The following is a 22,673-nucleotide window of genomic DNA, read 5'->3' as shown; positions in this document are numbered from 1 at the left end:
CCTCTTTACTTTCTTCTGCTTTCAACCCCAAGACATAAAACTTAAGTTCGTGAATCTTGCAAAAACCTAATCGTGAAGTTCGAAGCCGATGGGGTTGTTCCGATTAAAAAAAATATTAAGAAGACGACGGCTGTGTAATTAACGCCTCGTTGGTAGAAGGTACAATATTAGAAAAATAGACGTTATTAAAACAGAATCTGGCTGAAAACGTCCCATGCGCAACGGCGCTGTGCCATGATTGGTTCGTATAAAATCCTTTTCCTTATGCAAAAAAATAATAATAATGCTAAACTCCGTTTAGCCAGACCTCGAGCATGGTTAAGTGGGATTTCAGCGGGGAGATATTTAAAACCTATTGAAATAAAATCCTTTTGAAATGCTTTACTGAGGCTCCAAGATGCCTATTGTTCTCTCCTATTTTCCTTCTTATTCCAATTTTCATGTACCGACGAAGCCTATACTCTCGGCTTTTTCAGAGGAGGGTCCTGCAAACTGAATTTCGGAATGTCACCGGACGAAGCGAAGGGAATTCTTCTGGCTGATATTTTCTTTCCGATTGTCTCAACCTGAAGCAAAAGGAAAATGACACACAAGTCAGCTGGCAAAGCATATCCTAAGCTGAACTTCCCATTTTTTGGGGAAAAAACAATGAAATCCTGTCCCCTTTTTTTTCTAAGGCCACCCAGAGCGGGGGGGGGGGGGGGGAAGGACAGTTAACAGCTTTGCGCAAATGTTGGTGTCAACGCTGTAAACATCGGATGTTCCCGCGCTGACAGCTGGTGAAAATTGCAGCCATTTTCTCTTTTTCTGGCATTTAGAAACCGTAAGTCAGACCTTGACATGGCGTACTTAAAATCAGAGCAATTCCATACGTGGAGGGAATTTCTAAATTTCCAACTCTCTTTTTTAAATCGCAGTACGAAATGCGTGCTATGCTTAGCTTCTAAGGCGAAAGCGACGGTCAACGTATCAACAACTGAAGAGAAAGCAGAATGAATAATTTCCTATTTGGGGCCTGCTCTGGAATAAGCTTTATTTTTTATGCAAATAAACCTCAACCATCCTTTCATTAAGAAAACCAAGATCATGGCATCCGGCCCTCTCAATTCCTGGCAAATAGATGGAGAAGAAATGGAGGTAGTGACAGATTTTATTTTCCTGGGCTCCAAGATCACTGCAGACGGGGACTGTAGCCAAGAAATTAAAAGACGCTTGCTCCTGGGGAGGAAAGCCATGGCAAATCTAGACAGCACACTAAAAAGCAGAGACATCACCCTGCCAACAAAAGTGTGTATAGTCAAGGTTATGGTCTTCCCAGTTGCAATGTATGGCAGTGAAAGCTGGACCATAAGAAAGGCCGAGCGCCAAAGAATTGAGGCCTTTGAACTCTGGTGCTGGAGAAGACTCCTGCGAGTCCCTTGGACTGCAAGGCGATCAAACCGGTCAGTCCTAGAGGAGATCAACCCTGACTGCTCTTTAGAAGGCCAGATCCTGAAGTTGAAACTCAAAATACTTTGGCCACCTAACGAGAAGGAAGGACTCACTGGAGAAGAGCCTCATGCTGGGAAAGATGGAGGGCAAGAGAAGAAGGGGACGACGGAGAATGAGGTGGCTGGATGGAGTCACTGAAGCAGGAGGCGTGAGCTTCAATGGACTCCAGAAGATGATAGAGGACAGGAAGGCCTGGAGGAACGTTGTCCATAGGGTCGCGATGGGTCGGACACGACTTCGCAGCTAACAACAACATCCTTTCGTTAATGCCTCGACTTGACTCATGGAAAAAAAAGCGTATCTTCGCCAGAGTCTCCCCTACCAAACAAAGTCTGATTTAAACTTCCAAGACGAACAACGTAACGTGGTATAAATAGATGACTATCCATTAAATAGGGCGGGAAATCTCTGCCTTTGGATTTGCAGTGGCCAGTAGAGAAATGGGACATGTCTATAAATAAATTTGCCTCTCTCTGGATCCCGTATCCCTGTGCCGGAACAAAACCAGCCTGGCTCCCCTCCTTCATGAGGCCTAGCACCCTGACGGGGCAACTCTGAAAGGCAGCTTTCTTGAAAAGCGAGGGGTGAGTGAAGCTTTCGACAAGGAGGAATAAACACCAGAAGAGGAAGCCGAAGAAGCTGTTCCCTCCTGTAATAAGGAGACGGGAGCCTTATCCCCATCAGGCCTTCCACTTGCTGCAAAAGGTGTCCAGGTGAAGCCAGGCTGGGTCTCTCAAGGCAAGATAAACAAGTGCTGTGAAGTGGAAGATCTGATGGAGGTCAGGCTTGTCTACGGGGTCTTTGATGTCCTCTGAGCTTGGTGGGTTTTTTGTTTGTTTTTTTGCAGACGTTTCATCACCCAACTAGGGGACATCAGCAGTGCTAGAAGGGAGCGGGGTTTTTTAGCACTGATGTTACTAATTGGGGAAGGAAAAGTCTGCAAGGAAACAATCAAGCTGAGAGAGCACCGAGGACCCCACAGTTCTTTCTCTTTTTCTTTCTTTCTCTTTTTCTTTCTTTCTTTCTCTTTCTTTTTCTTCCTCCTCCTCCATCCTCTTCTAGCACTGATGACGTTCCCTAGTTGGGTAGTGAAACGTCTGCAAGAAAACCACCCAGCTCAGAGAGCACCAAGGACCCCACAGTTCTTTTTTCTTTCTTTCTTTCTTTCTTTCTTTCTTTCTTTCTTTCTTTCTTTCTTTCTTTCTTTCTCTTTCCTTTCTCTCTCATTTCCCTCCCTCCCTTCCTTTCCACATGGTCTGCCTGTATACAGTTTCTTTCTTTCTTTCTTTCTTTCTTTCTTTCTTTCTTTCTTTCTTTCTTTCTTTCTTTCTTTCTTTCTTTTTCTTTCTTTCTTTCTTTTTCTTGCTCTCTTTTTTCTTTCTTTCTTTTCTTTCTTCTTTTTCTTCTTCTTCCTCCTCCATCCCCTTCTAGCACTGATGACGTTCCCTAGTTGGGTAGTGAAACGTCTGCAAGAAAACCACCCAGCTCGGAGAGCACCAAGGACCCCACAGTTTTTTCTTTCTTTCTTTTTCTCTTTTTTCCTTCCTTCCTTCCTTCCTTCCTTCCTTCTTTTTCTTCTTTCTTTTTCTTCTTCTTCCTCCTCCTCCTCCCCCCTCCCTTCTAGCACTGATGATGTTCTCTAGTTGGGTAGTGAAACGTCTGCAAGAAAACCACCCAGCTCAGAAACCACTGAGGACCCCACAGTTCTTTCTTTCTTTCTCTTTCTTTCTTTTCTTCCTTCTTTTTCTTCTTCTTCCTCCTCCTCCTCCTTCCCCCTCCCTTCCAGCACTGATGTTGTTCCCTAGTTGGGTAGTGAAACGTCTGCAAGAAAACCACCCAGCTCAGAGAGCACCAAGGACCTCAACAGTCCAACCCTGAGCAACCAAGATCCTCTTTATCCATATCAGCCTTCTCGGTATCTGCTCCTTGCCGCTGGCAGGATGGAAAGACAGACGATAACGGCAAGCTGACGTCGCTTCTTGCCCAGCCTTTCCTAACGTTTGCAGGAGACTTCCCTGCCAAATACGGCCACGTACTGGCAGCTTTCACACAGCACGCTGAATTACGAACTCGCCACCCACTTTATGCCTCACTGGTTGTGCAACCCCAGCCTGTGAGGCTACCGTAGGGTTTCGTCTCCGAAATCCGTGCGACTCAAAAAAGAATCCACGGGTCCCTTGCAGCGCGACGCACGGTTGGCGAGCAGAAGAATGGAAGAACGTACCTGAAACCCGATCACTTGCAGCTTATTGTGAAGATCGTCAAGGACTCTCCTGCCGTCGAAGATAAAAGCCGGCTTCAGCATCCTCTTGTGAATGCGCTCGTAGTCCAGCTCCTGCAAATGACGCCCAACAAGGTTTCAAGGGTGGGAAGGAGCTGTGTTGGGGTACTCTTACGTGGAGCCTCGCTGTGTATTTACCTTAAACATGTCCCACTCCGTGCAAATGACTAGAGCGTGGGCCTCGTCACAGGCTTCGTAGGGGTCCTTGCTAATGGTGACCAGTCGGGAGACTAAAATGGGAAGAAAAAGAGGGGAAAGTTGGCGCCAAACCCTCAGCATCCATTGGCCAAAGAGCATCCCGTTTAAACTTGTGGGTGTCATGGTTCCGACCCACGAGACAGTTCGAACAAAATGCAGGCACTGTTTATCTAAAAAGTCTTAATAGCGAAACGAAACATCGGCCCTCGTGGAGGGAATGCCAGAATATGAAATCTCCTCCCCCACCCCAAACCCATCGTAACACACACACAATTCCCCGCCCTTGTCTACACGTCATAAATCACATCATCCAATTAGTTTTACATATGAAGTTTCACTTCCCGTTCTGCACAGCGGCGGCTAATCTTATCTTCTCAAAAGAGCCAGTTTGAAATTTCCCTCCCTTCAAGATGCAAAGCGAAGCAGTTTAAAACAAAAAGGCAGCCTCTTCTATTGTCAGGGCAAAAAACATGTCAGTGTTTGCAGCGTTGACAGTGGGTTTCAGGGGGAGAGGTTGAAGCCCTTAACAGAAAAACAGAATAATAACAGAGCTGGAAGGGACCTTAAAGGTCTTCTAGTCCAACCCCACCCCCACCCCCCCGCTCTGTACAGACTTGCCAACTTTTATCCGACTTGGAAACATTTTTAGAAAGCTAATCCTACTCACCTTGGTCATCCTCTGACACACCTGGGTGAGAGAGGTCGAGGATGATTTGATCTTTCAGCACTTTGGGGTCATAGATGTGGAGTTTGGCACCTTCGTCCATTAAGTATTTGCTGATGTAGATACTGGACGATTCTCTAAAAAAAATGAATACCAGAAATGAAATATAGACAGAAAGCAAAACTGGGTGCCAAAAATTTTAAGCATTCCAGGCTTCTTTCTGAATGCAAAAAGTCAACAGCAGACCTCGGAGCTATTTGCATATTCCAAGCCAGGCATATCCTGTATGACAGCTCTCTGAATGAAAAGACTGTTTGTCAAACGTATGAATGAGGCTTTCAGCTTTACCAAGCAAAGGTATTACTTTGTGGCATGCGGAAAGAAAGAAAGAAAGAAAGAAAGAAAGAAAGAAAGAAAGAAAGAAAGAAAGAAAGAAAGAAAGAAAGAAAGAAAGAAAGAAAGAAGAAGAAAGAAAGAAAGAAAGAAAGAAAGAAAGAAAGAAAGAAAGAAAGAAAGAAAGAGAAAGGGTACTACTTTGTGGCATGTGTCACGAAAGAAAGAAAGAAAGAAAGAAAGAAAGAGAAAGAGAGAGAGAGAAAGAAAGAGAGAAAGAAAGAGAAAGAAAGAAAGAGAGAAAGAAAGAGAAAGAAAGAAAGAGAGAAAGAAAGAAAGAGAGAAAGAAAGAAAGAGAGAAAGAAAGAAAGAAAGAAAGAAAGAAAGAAAGAAAGAGTACTACTTTGTGACATGTGGCATGAAAGAAAGAAAGAGAAAGAAAGAAAGAGAAAGAAAGAGTGAGTGAGTACTACTTTGTGGCATGTGTCAAGAAAGAAAGAAAGAAAGAAAGAAAGAAAGAAAGAAAGAAAGAAAGAAAGAAGAAGGAAGGAAGGAAGAAAGAAAGAAAGAAAGAAAGAAAGAAAGAAAGAAAGAAAGAAAAAAAGAAAGAAGAAAGAAAGAAAGAAGGAAGGAAGAAAGAAAGAAAGAAAGATAGAAAGAAAGAAAGAAGAAAGAAAGAAAGAAAGAAAGAAAGAAAGAAAGAAAGAAAGAAAGAAAGCCCAAGCAGAGAAATGGAGGAAACAGAATGTTTTAAAGAGGAAGGAAGGAGAGAAAAAGGAAGGAAGGAAGGAAGGAAGGAAGGAAGGAAGGAAGGAAGGAAGGAAGGAAGGAAGGAAGGAAAGTTCAGAGAATACGCAATTAAAACTGTATCCATTTTTATCTATCATCCATCCATCCATCCATCCATGTCTCTCTCACCTGTCACAGTTTTAATCTAATCTTAACACACTGGAACTATAAATGTAGTTTTGCAAATGAGACATTTAGAATTCAAAGCGGAATTGTTGGTAGTAAAACATAAAATGAAACTGCAGCAGTAGAATCAGGATATATAACTTCCTGCTCACCCTGTAATCACCCTGTAATCAAGAGCCTTGGTGGAGCAGTGGGCTAATGCCTCCTTAAGTAACACCAGCTGCCTGCCATGAGTGCAGGTTCGAGTCCCACCAGGCTCAAGGTTGACTCAGCCTTCCATCCTTCCGAGGTAGGTAAAATGAGGACCCAGATTGTTGGGGGCAATTAAGCTGACTTTGTAATAATGCCGCTTGGGGTGTGTGTGAAAGCCCTAATAAGCAGGCATATACATAGAATGAAGGCTACTGTTAAGCTTGTAAGCCGCCCTGAGTCTTCGGAGAAGGGCGGGATATAAATGGGATTAAAATAAAATAAATAAATACTTCTAAAGTTTAAAGGAATTAAAAAAACAACAACAACCAAGCACCTTGCTTACTTCAATCTCCGGGGCAAAGAGAAGTTGCCTTAGTTTAAAATATAAACCAGGGTTTCCTGTTTCAGCATAGGTCTGAATGCTCTGCTAAACCCAGGACCCCAAACAGAAGGCCAAAGGCAACTAGCATCAAGTCCGCGGAGGTGACAAACTCTGGTTTTACCTGGTATCTCCTGTGTCCTTTTTAAACGCAAATCCCAAAATCGCAATCTTCTTATCGGTCACAGTGTTGAAGAGGCTATCAATGATCCGGGAGGCAAATCTTCTTCGCTGATAGTCATTCATGTCAATCACCTGCAATTATGGGTTGGGGAAAAAAAAAACAAAGGGGAAGAAAGAGATATAGCAAATGTTCCACTATCTCAGGGGCTGCCCCAAAGAAGAGGGAGTCAAGCTATCCTCCAAAGCGCCTGAAGGCAGGACAAGAAGCAACGGATGGAAACTCATCAAGGAGAGAAGCAACCTAGAACTAAGGAGAAACTTCCTGACAGTTAGAACAATTAACCAGTGGAACAACCTGCCTCCAGAAGTGGTAAATGCTCCAACACTGGAAGTTTTTAAGAAGAGACTGGACAGCCATCTGCCTGAAATGGTATAGGGTTTCCTGCCTGAGCAGGGGGTTGGACTAGATGACCTCCAAGGTCCCTTCCAACTTTATATTATTATTATTATTATTACTTAGGCGAGTAAAACCAGCTGTTGTATGTATAGACTAGGTCAGTGATGGCGAACCTTTTAGAGACTGAGTGCCCAAACTGCAACCCAAAACCCACTTATGTATCATCGGGTGCCGGGTGGGCGTGGCCCATTGGGTGGGTGTGGCCAGTTGGGTGCGCGTGGCCCATTGGGTGGGCGTGGCTGCAGTGGTAACGGCAGACTGGGTGGGACTAAAAAGTTCAATCCATCAATTCCAACTGTGCGAGATCTTTTTTTCCCCCCACAACAAATTGAAATTGATTGATTGAACCTTTTTTTTTTTTGCACATGGCGGCGGAGGCCTGCAGCGAAAAGGTTTTATAAAACCCAGCTGAAGGCCTAGGACTGGGGTGACGGCACGTGTGCCCACAGAGGGGGCTCTGCGTGCCACCTGTGGCACACGTGTCACAGGTTCACCACCACGGGTATAGGGTTTCCTGCCTGAGCAGGGGGTTGGGCTAGATGACCTCCAAGGTCCCTTCTAACTCGTTGTTATTTAATTATTATTTATTATTATTGATCATTGCACAGTCAGCCAGATGTTCAGACTGGATTTGGCATTTTCGTCTACCTATCGAGTCCTTACCAAGGACCTGGGATAGGCAGATGTGGATGTTGGATGGTATCACAGATATCGTCGCAGTTGTTGTTGTTGCTGTTATTATTATTATTATTATTAAGACCTCCTCCTTTGTAAACAAATGAAGTTGAGTTTTGTTTCCCCCACCTCTGGGTTTATGAAAACCCAAAGATTGGGGAAAATATATGCTGCTCAGATATATAAACATGCAAATATATAAATGTACAGATTCCGACCAAATATATGCAAGGGCTGCACTTGGATCCAAATTTTATGAAATGTGTATATCCAGGGCCGTACACACCTATTCTTGAATGGACATGTCTGTGCGCACAAACAAACACAATCCCTTTTTCTCACTGCGAGGTCCTCGGTGCTCTCTGAGCTGGGTTGTTTTCTTGCAGACGTTTCATTACCCAACTAGGTTAATGTCATCTGTGCTAGAAGGGAGGGGGGGTTGGCTTCTGTTCCTGTATCTCTACACACACACACAAACAACTGCTAAGCTTGTAAGCCGCCCTGAGTCTTCGGAGAAGGGCGGGATATAAATGGAATTTTAAAAAAAACACTCCCACACAGCACTGATGACATTACCTAGTTGGGTAATGAAACGTCCGCAAGAAAAACAACCCAGCTCAGAGAGCACCAAGGGTCTCACCATACACAATTTCAGCTTATTTTCCTTCATGTTTAGGAATGAAGACACACCTACATATTAGAGAAGCAGCTATAGGTAGCTTAATAACAATAAAATATCCAATAAAAATCATTCTCGGGGACAGCCTTTTTTTTAAGGGTGGGGGGGTTTAAGAGGTCGACGCTCAAAATCACTACGCAAAATAGGCCCCGATACCTAATTGGCACACCACTTAAGATGATGGAGACTTGCACGTCTATTATCTATACCAGGGGTCCCCAATCCCCTGGTCCGTGGACTGGTACCGGGCTGCGGCATGCCAGCAACCGGTCCACACAAAGAAGGAAAGCCGCATCCGCGGGATGCAGGCAGCACACAAACCCACGCAACCTCCGGTCCGCGGAAAAACCTCTCTCCACGGAACCGGTCCTCAGTGCCCAAAAGGTTGGGGGCCTCTGCTCTATGTACCACAAGACGTCCAGGGATAAAAGGGGAACAAAATTCGGTTCATCGCATTCCGTTAGGACTGAATTCCCTCCGAAAAAGCCCGCCTCTCTCTCTCTCTCACCTGTTGCCAGTAGCGAGCCACTTCAGGTAAGTTCAGAGCCTCGCAAAGGTAAACCAAGTTCAGAACGTCCTTTTGGAAACAGCTGCCACCAAAACCTAAGGAGTGTGTGTGGGGGGGGGACAAAAAAAGGAATTGAATCCCGATTCAAGGACGATGTTATTTGTTTCCAAGCCCCCCCTTTTCCTATCACGGCCTTTTGCCCTTGTCTAGCTGAGGTTATATGGGACGCGGTGGCTCAGTGGGTTAGGACGCCGAGCTTGTCGATCAGAAGGTCGGCAGTTTGGTGGGTTGAATCTCGAGTGCCGTGTAACAGTGAGCGCCTGTTACTCGTCCCAGCTTCTTATCTATTTTATCTTATCTTATCTATCTTATCTTATATCTCTATCTCTATATCTTATCCTATCTATCATCTATCTATCTGTCTCTATATTATCTCTCTATATATCTTTCTATATCTATCTATAAATATCTATCTTTATATCTATCTATATCATATCTATCTATCTATCTATATATATATCTTATCCTATCTATCTATCTATCTATCTATCTGTCTGTCTGTCTGTCTGTCTCTATATTATCTATCTCTATATCTATCTTAAGTAAGGGACGTGGTGGCTCAGTGGGTTAGGATGCTGAACTTGTCGATCAGAAGGTTGGCAGTTTGGTGGGTTGAATCCCGAGTGCCGCGTAGCAGAGTGAGCGCCTGTTACTCGTCCCAGCTTCTGCCAACCTAGCAGTTCGAAAGCACGTAAAAATAGGGACCACTCCGGTGGGAAGGTAACAGCGTTCCGTGTGCCTTTGGCGTCTAGTCATGCCGGCCACATGACCCCGGAGACGTCCTTGGACAAGCGCTGGCTCTTCGGCTTTGAAACGGAGATGAGCACCGGCCCCTAGAGTTGGAAACGACTAGCACGCATGTGCGGGAGAACCTTTACTTTTACCTAGCTGAGGTTAATAGATTTAGGAAATGGGGTGTATGTGTGTGTGAATGTCTTTCCTGTAGTTACTCTGCAGTCGTCGGACTTCCTTAAGTGTCCTTAATGGTATCCCATTTTCGTACAGATAGTCCCCGACTTAGAATTCGCTTAGTGACTGTGAAGGACCATTTTTGGCACTTACGACCGTTGCAGCCTCCCCCCCCCGGTCACGTGATTTACATGACAATGCTTGACAGCGGCTTCATAGTTATGACGGTGGCAGCGTCCTGGGATGGTGGATTCTCCTTTTGCAACCTCGTGACAAGCCAAGCCAATGGGGAAGCCGGATCCACTTAACAACCGACTCATATTTATGACGGTGGGAGTGTCCCGGGGTCATGTGATTGATCCCCTTTGGCGACCTTGTGACAGGCAAAGTCAACGGGGAAGCCGGATTCAATTAAGGACAGTGTTATTAACTTAACGACTGCAGAGATTCCTTTAATCATTGTAGCAAGACAAGTCATAAAACGTGGTAAAAACCACTTAACAATTGTGTTGCTTAGCCACAAGAAACGTGGGCTCAAATGTGGTCGTAAGTCAAGGACCCCCTGTATTAGAGAAGCCAGGCTTAAAATAGATTTTTTTTGGGGGGGGGAGGGGAAATATTTTAGCTAAACTCGGTAACAATACCTTCGACCTTTGAGTTTCTCACGGCTAGAAATTCATGTCTCTTCAGCACTCACCCACACTGGCTTTCAAGAATTTGTTTCCAATCCTCTGGTCCATCCCGATGGCTCTGGCCACCTCTTCGACATCGGCCCCCGTGGCTTCGCAGAGAGCGCTGATGGAGTTGATGCTGGAGATCCTCTGAGCAAGGAAAGCGTTCGCTGCCTGGGGTGGAAGCAGAGAGAGAGCAAAGCACGGCGTTATTTCGGCAGAAAGGCAGGAATCGGGCAATGAAGGTGCACTGTAGAAAAATGATAAAAGTGACCTATTCTATTCTATTCTATTCTATTCTATTCTATTCTATTCTATTCTATTCTATATTTATTCTATTCTATTCTGGTCTCGTCTATATTTATTCTATTCTATTAATTCTATTCTATTCTATTCTATTCTATTCTATTCTATTCTATTCTATTCTATATTTATTCTATTCTATTCTATTCTATTCTGGTCTCGTCTATATTTATTCTATTCTATTAATTCTATTCTATTCTATTCTATATTTGTTCTATTCTATTCTATTCTATTCTATTCTATTCTATTCTGGTCTCGTCTATATTTATTCTATTCTATTAATTCTATTCTATTCTATTCTATATTTGTTCTATTCTATTCTAATTCTAATTCTATTCTATTCTACATTCCATTATTCTATTCCTCTATTTCTATCTTCTATTCCTATTCTATTCTATTCTTCTATCTCCTATTCCTATTCTATTTTATTCCATTCCATTCTATATTTATTCTATTCTATTCTATTCTATTCTATTCTATTCTATTCTATTCTATTCTATTCTATTCTATTCTATTCTATTCTATTCTATTCTATTCTATTCCATTCCATTGCATTCCATTCTCTCTTATTCTATTCTGTTCTGTTCCACATTCTATTCTATTCTGTTCTGTTCTATTCTATTCTTCTCTACTCTACTCTATTATATTATATTCTTATTCTACATTCTATTCTATTCTACTCTATTCTTATTCTACATTCTACATTCTACATTCTACATTCTACATTCTATTCTATTCCATTCCATTCCATTCCATTCCATTCCACTCCACTTCACTCCACTATTTAAGTTGAGGACTCCCTATATACCATTCTGCCTTTTACGATGATACCCACCAGTTTCGACAGCTCCGAAGACCATGTATTTGTGGTCAGGATCTTCTCTCTGGGCACCCACTGCTCGTAGACGGCGCTCAACGCACGGACAGCTTTCTGCCCCTCGGGCGTCTCATCTCCCCCTATCAATACACGGTCTGGATTCTTGAGGTCATTCACGGCCGTGCCCTCCGCTAAGAATTCCGGGTTGGATAAGACCTGCGGCCGAGAACAAAGAGACGGATTTTTCCCGGCACACAAACCGGGATCGCACCCCTTCGGTTCACAAGCGTGGGTAATATTACCTGCAGATTTAAATTCGGTTTCGTGTTGGCGTCGAATATGCGGCGGATGCTCTCGGCGGCCCGGACGGGAACGGTGCTTTTCTCGGTCACAATTTTATAACCGTTGGAGTTTTGCACGATCCTCCTTGCACAAGCTTCGATGTATTTCAGGTCTGCCGCCCGGCCTTTCCCCATCCCGTAGGTCTTGGTTGGGGTGTTAACCTGGGTGAAAAGGGTTGTTTTTGAAAAAAGGAGACAAGTCTTAGAAAAAACGGTTATTGCCTTGGCTGAGTAGCATCGGGGAATCACCGGGTTCAACTATGCATTGCCTACTCGAGCTCCTTGTTAAGTTCACAAGGAGAAAAAAAAACCTCTTCAAATCAAGCAGCCAGAAACCGCAGGACAAACCCAAACCCCCTTTTTATTACTCACAGACTTGAGGAAAAAGAAACACAGTTCCTCGCAACTCGATACTTAACCCCAACGGTTGTCTTTGGCAACCGGCACCTCCCACACCTCCCCTTTCATTATGCATCCAAGGCGTGGCCTTCCTAATGCCTTCTCCTTTGCCTTTGGAGCCGCCCCATTGCATTCCTCTGCCCTGCGTTTACGAGCATCCTGGATATCTCGTCACTCTCCAACTCAAGACTCCCAGCACAGCTGTGTCTCAGCCTGAGTGCAAGTAGAGGGGCCAGGTGTCAATGCTGCAAACATTTGACATGTTTTTGCACTGACAATTTAAGAGACAGCCTTTTGTTTAAACTGCTCCGTTTTGAATCTTGAAGGGAGGGAATTTTCTAATGACTACCCCATAAAGAATGGGAGGAGAAACCTCATGCGTAAAACTAATTGGATAATGTGATTTATGACGTGTAGATAAGAGTAGGGATGGCGTGTGTGTTACGATGGGTTTGGGGGGCAGGAGATTTCAGATGCCGGCACTTGCATCCCTCTGTGAGTGCCGATGTTTCGTTTCATTACAAAGACTTTTAGATAAATAATATGCCTGCAACTTGGAGCCCAGGAAAATAAAATCTGTCACTACCTCCAATTCTTCCCCATCCATTTGCCAGGAATTGAGAGGGCCGGATGCCATGATCTTGGTTTGCTTAATGTTTAATTTGTTGGTAGCACTCTGCAAATATCCAGCTTTTTAAACCAGCTGTGGTTCTGGGACCCTCCAAAGAAAAGTTTGTTTCCTTCTGCTGTTCTGTAACCCAACTCCTTTGTCGAATGACTTTAGAAGCCGAGTGAAAATATTGCTGGTATCACACTTCCGACAGACGAAACTCTTCAAAAGAACTCCGAGGCTATTGTTTACCTTAAAGGATCTTTTATTCGAGTAGCAGAATATCGGCACTTACATAATCGAAGCCAAAAACTGAATTTCCCCCTCCGCTGGGCACCTAGTAGCAAAGCACAATTCCCTCCTCCAATTAACAGTCATAAATCACGTTCCCCAATTAGCTTGAAGCCCGGGCTCACCAATTCTTTTATCAGCGCTGGGCTCAGTAACCTTGATTCTCATGCTAAATTTAGTGTTGTTATGTCTAGCTGGATTCTCATTCACACACACACACACACCAGCATCATCTAACTCTAAAAGCGAAAGGAAGAAAAATGGCTACATTTCCATCTGAGGTCAATGGAAAAACATCCGGAGGTTAGCAGCATTGACGGCTGGCCTTTTGTGATTAACTGGGCCTCTCCTCCTGGTTTTCTCCCACTGCCCTCTTGATCCGAACGTTTCACAAGTGAAATTTAAAAAGGTAAAAGCGACACGAATTACTTACAGAAATAAACACCAGATCAGCTTCCCTGATGGCATCATCAATGTCGGTGGAGAAAAAGAGATTGTTCCCTCTACATGATTCTACCACCTCTTTAAGTCCTGGCTGGGGGGAAGAAAAAAAATACCGGCAAATAAAGCATTTTAGACAGGTTTTGTTCCAGAGTAGCACGGCTGAAAGGGACAAAGCAGGACGAAGGGGGGTGACAGGTGCCACGACCTCTTCACGCAACGTGACACTGGTAACTGACCTGTGTCACTGCACAACGATGTCACGATGCAGGCAACGTCATTTTGATATAATAATAATAATAATAATAATAATAATAATAATAATAATAATAATAATAATAATAATAATAATGTTGCAAGGGACCTTGGAGGTCATCTACTCCAACCCCCTGCTTAGGCAGTAATTTATTTTAATCGGGGTTTTTTAATTGCACAGGGTTAGTTTAATCTTTTTTAAATTGGTTTTTAACTTTTGTATTGCTGGTCTTTTAACTCCCTGTAAACCGCCCTGAGTCCTCAGGGAAAGGGCGGTATATAAATACAATAAAATAAATAAATAAATAAATAAATATACTATTTCAGACCCATATCACTGTGACTTCTTCCCAATGCTTATAGATAAGGACAAGCAGTCCTCAGCTTAGCACCGCAATGGAGCCCAAAATTTCTGTCGCTAAGCAGGACAGCCGTTAAGTGAACGTCCGCTCCATTTTACGACCTTTCCTGCCGAAGTTCTTAAGTGAATCACTTGCAGTTGTTAAGTTAGTAACAGTGAATCTGGCTTCCCCCCCAGTTGACTTTGCCTGTCGGAAGGTCGCAAAAGGGGATCACGGGTGCCGCGGGATGCTGCAACCGTCATAAATATGAGTCAGTTGCCAAGCATCCGAGTTTTGATAACATGACCACGTGGGATGCTGCAACGGTCGTGTGAAAAACGGTCACAAGTCATTTTTTTTCAGGGCCGTTGTAACTCCGAACGGTCACTAAATGAACAATCGTAAGTCAAGGACTACCTGACTTAAGAGAGGATTCAAACATGCCTCGCTAAATAATGCTTAGGTTTGACCTGGCTCAGGATGATGGAAGAAGATTCCTTGCCTTTTGGCTAACACCCCACAGAAATGGAGGGCGCTACCTGATAAAAGTGTAGTAGAATTATGAGCCACCCAGAGTCATCGGTGAGATGGGCGGATGTAGAAATTGAATAAATACATAAATACATAAATAAAAATTTAAAAAAGCAACGTCCTTCCTTCACTGTAGACCAGCAGAGACTTCTGGGGTCCTTGGTGTTCTTTGAGCTGGGTTGTTTTCTTGCAGATGTTTCATTACCCAAATAGGTAACATCATCAGTGCCAGAAGGGAGAAGAGTTTGCAGCGAGGAGGAGGAGGAGGAGGAAGAGGAGGAGGAGGAAGAGGAGGAGGAGGAGGAAAGGACTGTGGGGTTCTTGGTGGTATCTGAGCTTAGAGGTTTTCTTGCAGACGTTTCATTACCCAAATAGGTAACATCATCAGTGCCAGAAGGGAGAAGAGTTTGCAGCGAGGAGGAGGAGGAGGAGGAGGAGGAGGAGGAGGAGGAGGAGGAAGAGGAGGAGGAGGAAAGGACTGTGGGGTTCTTGGTGGTACCTGAGCTTAGAGGTTTTCTTGCAGACGTTTCATTATCCAAATAGTAACATCAGCAGTGCCAGAAGGGAGAAGAGTTTGCAGAGATGAGGAGGAGGGGAGGAGGAGGAGGAGGAGGAGGAGGAGGAGGAGGAGGAGGAGGAGGAGAACTGTGGTGTCCTTGGTCCTGTCTGAGCTTGGTTGGTTTCTTGTTGAGGTTTCATTGCGCAAACTAGGTAACATCATCAGTGCTAGAAGGGAGATGAGTTTGCAGAGATGATGATGATGATGATGATGATGATGATTAGGAGGAGGAGGAGGAGGTGGAAAGGACTGTGGTGTCCTTGGTGCTCTCTGAGCTTGGTGGTTTTCTTGCAGACGTTTCATTACCTAACTAGGTAACATCAACAGTGCCAGAAGGGAGTAGGGTTTGCAGAGAGGAGGAGGAGGAGGAGGAGAACTGTGGGGTCCTCGGTGCTCTCTGAGCTTGTTTTTTTCTTGCAGATGTTTCATGACCCAGACAGGTAACATCATCTGCGCTAGTAAGGAGTGGGGCACAGGGCAAGCCACCTGTAAGCACACATTGAGCGAACGCCAAGAAAAGCACCAAGCTCAGGGGGCACCAAGGACCCACAGTTCTCTTCCTTCAGTCCGAAAACCACATTCGTTTCAAGCACTGATGATGTTACCTATTTGGGTCGTGAAACGTCTGCAAGAAAGCAACCCAGCTCAGAGAGCACCAAGGACCTGTTCATTTCAACCCTGAGCTACGAATATTCTCCTTTATTGGTTCAGCAGAGGGTTCTCCGGCTTTCAAAGGGGGGGAAAAAAAATAAAAATAAACCAGATCTCCCGACAGAATAAATTTCACTTCCTCGTCACTTCCCTAACGTCTGTGCAAAAGGCCGGCCAGACGGAGGTCCTTCCGTTTGCCATCCTGAACATCAAAACCATTAACGGTGAGAACGGATTTCATAAAAGATAATAGCGGCAGCGTTTGCAGAAATCCCGCCACACGAAAGCCAGCGTAAAAACAGCCGGCACAAAAAAGGTACGGATGGAAAACATGAGGGAGCAACTTTACCTCATAAATCGGAAGGGTGTCAGAATTCCAGGCGGCGATTCTAGCTTCGTTGACGTCAACCACCGTGACCTGAATTTTGGGGCACATCTGAGCGATGACGCTGCATGTTGGCCCACCAACGTAACCGGCTCCGATGCAGCAGATTTTCTTAATTTCAAGCATGACTGGTGAGAATTAGGAAATAAATTGGGACAGGGTCACTTCGGCGGAGTTTCAAAACCGCCCACGTTGAAAGCCACTTTGGAAATGCGTGGAAATGGGGTTTTGTCCCTAAATTGGCATTCGTGATTTCTGTTTGGAAGCAACTACAAGTCCTGCCTCAGCCAATTTTGGAAGGAACTTGCCTCCGGTGTGTAGGCTCTCAGTGTACCAAAGTGATAGGTCACAGATCATAAATCATAGTCACCATCATTCGTCACACGATACAAACAGCAAGGGATAAATCGTTAAGATGCCACTAGGAGAAGGTAGTAGGAAAGATGAGAAGATGAGAAGGATAATAGCAATACAGCAATACTACTACATGAGTAAATATCTTTGGGCAGAAGACCAGGGGTCTTCAAACTCGGCCCTTTTATGACTTGTGAACTTCAACTCCCAGAATTCCTCAGCCAGCACTAGCCGAGCCACAAGCCGCCCCATTTGCAGAGCGTGCAGGCTCACGGTCCCGTTCGCACGCATGCGCACACGCAGCTACATTTGCTTGTGCACATGCGTGCATAAAGCTGCCTTCCCGTCTTTCCCACCAGGCAGCCAGCCTAGAAAAGTCGGGGACCCCTTACCCTAAAACAAACTTGGCCCTCCAAACTTGGCCACTTTTAAGACTTGTGGACTTCAACTCCCAGAATTCTCCAGCCAGCACGGGGTAGTTGCCAAGGTTGGAGACAGACCCAGGCCCTAAAAAAATAACTAAGCCAATTACTGAATGACTACACCTCGAGAAAGCCCCATTTTTCACGCGACAGTTAGTCCTCGAGTTACGCTCACAGCTGAGCCTAACATTTATGTTCCTAAGTGAGAAATTGTCTGCACTGAATTACAAACCGTGAAGAAAAAAAGAGAAAAAGAAAGAAAAAGAAACGAAGATCAGACAGGCTCTCATTGACTTGGTAAGGAGCAGCGTAAGTTTGAAAAAATAGAAATAAAAAATTGGCGCTTGCCACGTGGCGGGCTCCAGAGTAAAACTTCTTCCTTAAAAGCCCTCCACTTTCGGGAAGCGGTTTGTAAAGGGTGACTTCCCTTCCCCCTGGCCAGAATTTTCTTTTTTTTTCTTGCAGACACAAGGAAGAAAGCCATCTGAGAAGGGAGGAGCGGGGGATTGCCCAATTGATGCAACGGAATCTGGGAGGATTTCAAAACTGGTCGGCCTTTGTGGACTACACATTCCTGTAGTTGATTAATCCTTTCAAATGGCAAACTGTCTCTCAGGTTTTCTTCAAGGGGGGGTGAAACACGGAGGGCTTGACTGCACTGGATTTCACCCACGCTCCCAAGGCAAAAGATTTCAGCTGGCGTTGTTCGCTATTCAGAACAGAGCAGAGTAACGGAGTTGGAAGGGACCTTGGAGGTCTTCTAAGTCCAGCCCCGAGTTCAGTTCTGGAGAAACAGCTGTCCAATCTCTTCTCAAAAACCTCCAATGGTGGAGCAGCCACAACTTCTGGAAGCGATGGATTGATTCTCCTCGCTGTCAGGAAGTTTCTCCTTAGTTCCAGGTTGCTTCTCTCCTTGATGAGTTTTCATCCGTTGTTGTTGCTTCTTCTCCTGCCTTCGGGCGCTTTGGAGACCAGCTTGACTCCCTCTTCTTTGGGGCAGGCCCTGAGAGGTTGGAAGACTTGCTATCCTGTTCAGCTCTGCTCCTTCTCTTCATTAGACTAGACATACCCAACACCTGCAACATTTCTTCACAGATTTTAACCTTTGTTGCTCTTCTCTCCACACCGGGGGTCTTCAAACTTGGCCCTTTTATGACTTGTGGACTTCAACTCCCAGAATTCCTCAGACAGCATGCCTGGCTGAGGAATCCTGGGAGTTGAAGTCCACAAATCATAAAAGGGCCAAGTTTGAAGACCCCTGCTCTACACTTTCTAAATTTTCAACTCTATTCAGTCAGTAAGGGTTTGACTACGGATCACACTGGATTTCAAATAATTACACCATGGTAATCTCGTCAGCTTAACTGATCTGAAGGTCATGTAACTACTTCCTTTTGGCCAAATTAGTCACACTGCTGTTGTTATTATTATTATTATCTGCTGTTTAGCCACTTCCTAGGATACAGGAATTGGCAAGGCTGACCTAATCCAGCATTTTCTATTCTGTCTATCTACTTTCCAACCAAATAGCTCTGGCTTTGTGACTGAAAGTGCCATTTATCCTCAGCCTTTGTCAATCAGAAGCCAGAAGATCTGAACTATTTTCTTTCTTTGCAGCAATCAAGAGATCTAACAATACTGATCGGCACGTCTCCAAAAGGTTCAAAGCATTCCAGACCTGCCTCGTAAGGCAGAGGAGAGAAATGTTCTCCAGATGTTATTGGGTTGCAACTTCTGCTCATCCTTACCATAGCTAAGACTGGTAGGAATTCTAACAACATCTGGGAAGACAGCACTTTCAGGATAATTCCCTATTTATTTATTTTTTGGTAGGAAGAAAGAAAAGCTACCAGGACCTTGTTTGCCTTAGGCCACCTAATCGGTTGACGGCAAATAGGATGTAGGAACTTTCCAAATATGATAAGAAACGAAGCAACTCTCCTATTAAAGTAAGAATATAAATATGTTCCTTTATAACTTTTTTTGAAATAAAGCAGAATAGTATAGCGGGTGGATGACTGAGTGCCAAATCTTGAACTTAACTACGAGATCTCAATAACATCTTGGTCAACGAAGATAAGATATTCACTGCCCTGGAACTAGACATCCAGGCTCAAGAAAAATTTCTCCTTTGGCGTTCACTTACGTCTTTCATTTCAGTCCAGCCACAGGTCTCCATTAATAAAAGAAAGCTTTATTTCAACCTAAGTGAAGTACCGTATAAAGGGACTTCTCTTCTGAGAATTAAAAAACAGCTGCCCTTAAAAGGAAAAAAAATCGGGATAGCAACTAGGAAGGCTGTAGTATACTGATGCTACGATACAGTAGACAATATGGTAACACTAAGGCAGTGCTGAAAATTAAGGAGGACAATATGTGGCTGACTTTAAAATCGTCTCTGGGAAATTACAGCTTACTTTGAAACAGCCTCTTGGAAGCAGAAAGGCTGCGTGCTAAATATTCTTTCCGAACTCTACAATTGCACAGCCAGGAGAGGATAATTATTCCAGATTAAAAAGATGGGGGGGTGGGGTGGGGTTTGATGGAATGAATCAACGAAGGATGCAGAATAAGTCGGCTCACCCATTAGGTCTTTTAAAGGGGGGAATCCCATTTTTGTAAAGCCCCCCCCCAAAGCAAGCCTGATTCCCCCCCCCCATTTCCATCGCTGGCCAGGGGACCAAAGCAGCTCCAGAACAAACTGCTTTAGGGAACAACATTCCAGGCAATCTTTGAGTTTTAAGTCTTCACTTTTTTGCTGGGGAAATTCCCCAAACAAATGAATGAAGTCCGGGATGGGAAGCATCCCCTATCTCCCGCCATCCCATCATTTCTTACAACCTCTTGCCCCAAATCATAGGAAAAGAGGCTGAGGAGGGAGGAGGCCCACCTTAGCCGGAGGCATGGATGAAATAGCATGTTCTTAAAGAGGGAGGAAGAGGGAAAGCAAGAAAGCAAGAAAGCAAGAAAGCAAGAAAGCAAGCAAGCAAGCAAGAAAGAAAGAAAGAAAGAAAGAAAGAAAGAAAGAAAGAAAGAAAGAAAGAAAGAAAGAAAGAAAGAAAGAAAGAAAGAAAGACCTCAGTCAGAGAAATGGAGGAAATGCAACATTTTAAAAAGGAAGGGAGGGAGGAAATAGAGAGATGGAGGGAGTGCAGAAGGAAGAAAGGAAGGAAGGAAGGGAAGAAAAGGGAAAGGAAGAAAAGGAAAGAAAGAAAGAAAGAAAGAAAGAAAGAAAGAAAGAAAGAAAGAAAGAAAGAAAAGAAAGAAAGAGCTCAGCCAGAGAAATGGAGGAAATAGGACGTTTTAAAAAGGAAGGAGGGGGAGGAAATAGAGAGAGAGATGGAGGGAGTGTGGAAGGAAGAAAAGAAGGAAAGAAAAGGGAAAGGAAGAAAAGGAAAGAAAGAGAAAGGAAGAAAAGGAAAGAAAAAGGAAGAAAAGAAAGAAAGGAAGGAAGAAAAGGAAGGAAGAAAAGAATGAAAGAAAGAAAGACCTCAGCCAGAGAAATGGAGGAAATAGGACGTTTTAAAAAGGAAGGGGGGGAGGAAATAGAGAGAGAGAGATGGAGGGAGTGCAGAAGGAAGGAGGGAAGAAAGGAAAGAAGGAAGGGAAGAAAAGGAAAGAAAGAAAGAAAGAAAGAAGAGAAAAAAGAAAGGAAAAGAAAGAAAGAAAGAAAGAAGAGAAAGAAAGAAAGAAAGAAAGAAAGAAAGAAAGAAAGAAAGAAAGAAAGAAAGAGCTCAGCCAGAGAAATGGAGGAAATGGGACCTTTTTAAAAGGAAGGAAAGGGGGGGGAGGAAAGAGAGAGAGAGAGAGAGATGGAGGGAGTGCGGAAGGAAGAAAGGAAAGAAGGAAGGGAAGAAAAGGAAAGAAAGAAAGAAAGAAAGAAAGAAAGAAAGAAAGAAAGAAAGAAAGAAAGAAAGAAAGAGCTCAGCCAGAGAAATGGAGGAAATGGGACCTTTTTAAAAGGAAGGAAAGGGGGGGGAGGAAAGAGAGAGAGAGAGAGAGATGGAGGGAGTGCGGAAGGAAGAAAGGAAAGAAGGAAGGGAAGAAAAGGAAAGAAAGAAAGAAAGAAAGAAAGAAAGAAAGAAAGAAAGAAAGAAAGAAAGAAAGAAAGAGCTCAGCCAGAGAAATGGAGGAAATGGGACCTTTTTAAAAGGAAGGAAAGGGGGGGGGAGGAAAGAGAGAGAGAGAGAGAGATGGAGGGAGTGCGGAAGGAAGAAAGGAAAGAAGGAAGGAAAGAAAAGGAAAGAAAGAAAGAAAGAAAGAAAGAAAGAAAGAAAGAAAGAAAGAAAGAAAGAAAGAAAGAAAGAAAGCTCAGCCAGAGAAATGGAGGAAATAGGACGTTTTATAAAGGAAGGAAAGGGGGGGGAGGAAAGAGAGAGAGAGAGAGAGATGGAAGGAAAGAAAAAGCCCCCCCCTCACCCACCAGAGTCAGCCGGTCCCCCCCTCCCTCCCCCCCGAAGCCCCCGGGCCTTGAGGGCGGAGGTACCTGCGGGACGGGACGGGACTCGGGCGGGGAGCCGGGCGGGCGGCAGAGGCGAAGTGGGGCCTCCCCGCAGCGCCGCCCCCTTTAAAGAGGCGCCTTCCTCGGGGGGGGGAGAGGGAGGGAGGGAGGGGCGGCCTCCCCTCCCCTCCCGCCCGGCCCCCTTCAGGGAGGGAGGAGGAGGAGGCGGCGGCGGCGGCGGGGCCGGGCTGGGCCTCGCAGCGGCCGGGCGGGAGAGGCCGGCCAGGGAAGGAGGGAGGGAGGGAGGCAGGGAGGGCGCCTCCTCCCCTTCCGCCGCCGGAGGATGCCGAGCGGCCCTTCCCGCTTGGCCCGGGGAGGAGGAGGAGGAAGGAGGGGGAAGAAGGAAGGGAGGAAGGAGGGAGGGAGGAAAGGAAGGAGAAGGAAGGGAGGGAAAGGGAGGGAAGAAGGAGGGAGGGCGGGAGGAAGGAGGGGGAAGGAGGAAGGGAGGAAGGGAGGAAGGAGAGAAAAGGGAGGGAGGGGGTAGAGGAGGAAGGAGAGAGAAGGAAGGAAAGGAAGGGAGGGAGGGCAGGAGGAAAAGGGAGGAACGGAGGAGAGGAGAGAGAAGGAAGGAAGGAAAGAAGAGGGAGGGAGGGAGGGAGGAGAGAGTGGAAGGAGGAACAGGAGAGCAGGAAAGGAAGGGAGGGAGAAGGAAAGAAAGAAAAGGGAGGGAGGAAGGAGAGAAGGAAGGGAGGAAAAGGAAGGAAAAGGAAAGGAAGGGAGGGAGGGAGGGCAGGAGGAAAAGGGAGGAACGGAGGAGAGGGAAGGAAGGAAGGAAGGAAAGAAGAGGGAGGGAGGGAGGGAGGAGAGAGTGGAAGGAGGAACAGGAGAGCAGGAAAGGAAGGGAGGGAGGAGAGAAGGATAGAAAGGAGGGAGGAAGGAGAGAAAGGGAGGAAAAGGAAGGAAGGGTGGAAGGGAAAGGAAGGAAAGGAAGTGAGGG

At 45.0% G+C, this 22,673-nt stretch overlaps 1 protein-coding gene across 2 annotated transcripts; it reads right to left on the bottom strand.

The window, feature by feature from the left end:
* Positions 1-334: 334 nt before the first annotated feature.
* UGDH (UDP-glucose 6-dehydrogenase) lies at positions 335-21,876 on the bottom strand. Of its 2 annotated transcripts, XM_083367680.1 has the most exons (12): positions 21,722-21,876; positions 16,424-16,587; positions 13,730-13,831; positions 11,958-12,158; positions 11,674-11,871; positions 10,562-10,709; positions 8,896-8,990; positions 6,578-6,708; positions 4,638-4,771; positions 3,911-4,002; positions 3,716-3,826; positions 335-566 (listed from the first exon to the last, which is right to left on the bottom strand). In XM_083367680.1, the coding sequence occupies exons 2-12, from the start codon at positions 16,583-16,585 to the stop codon at positions 456-458; spliced, it is 1,485 nt and encodes a 494-aa protein (XP_083223806.1). In that variant the 5' UTR covers positions 16,586-16,587; positions 21,722-21,876; the 3' UTR covers positions 335-455. The 2 variants fall into 2 exon arrangements, with proteins under 2 accessions (XP_083223806.1, XP_083223807.1); XM_083367681.1 differs by lacking the exon at positions 21,722-21,876 and having other exon boundaries at positions 13,730-13,827; positions 16,424-16,558.
* Positions 21,877-22,673: the final 797 nt, after the last annotated feature.

Source organism: Vipera ursinii (assembly GCF_947247035.1).
Source record: "Vipera ursinii genome assembly, chromosome: 7".
In the NCBI taxonomy this organism is placed as follows: domain Eukaryota; kingdom Metazoa; phylum Chordata; class Lepidosauria; order Squamata; family Viperidae; genus Vipera; species Vipera ursinii.
The sequence above is the reverse complement of the archived record's forward strand: the minus strand, read 5'-3'. Positions and strand labels throughout refer to the sequence as shown.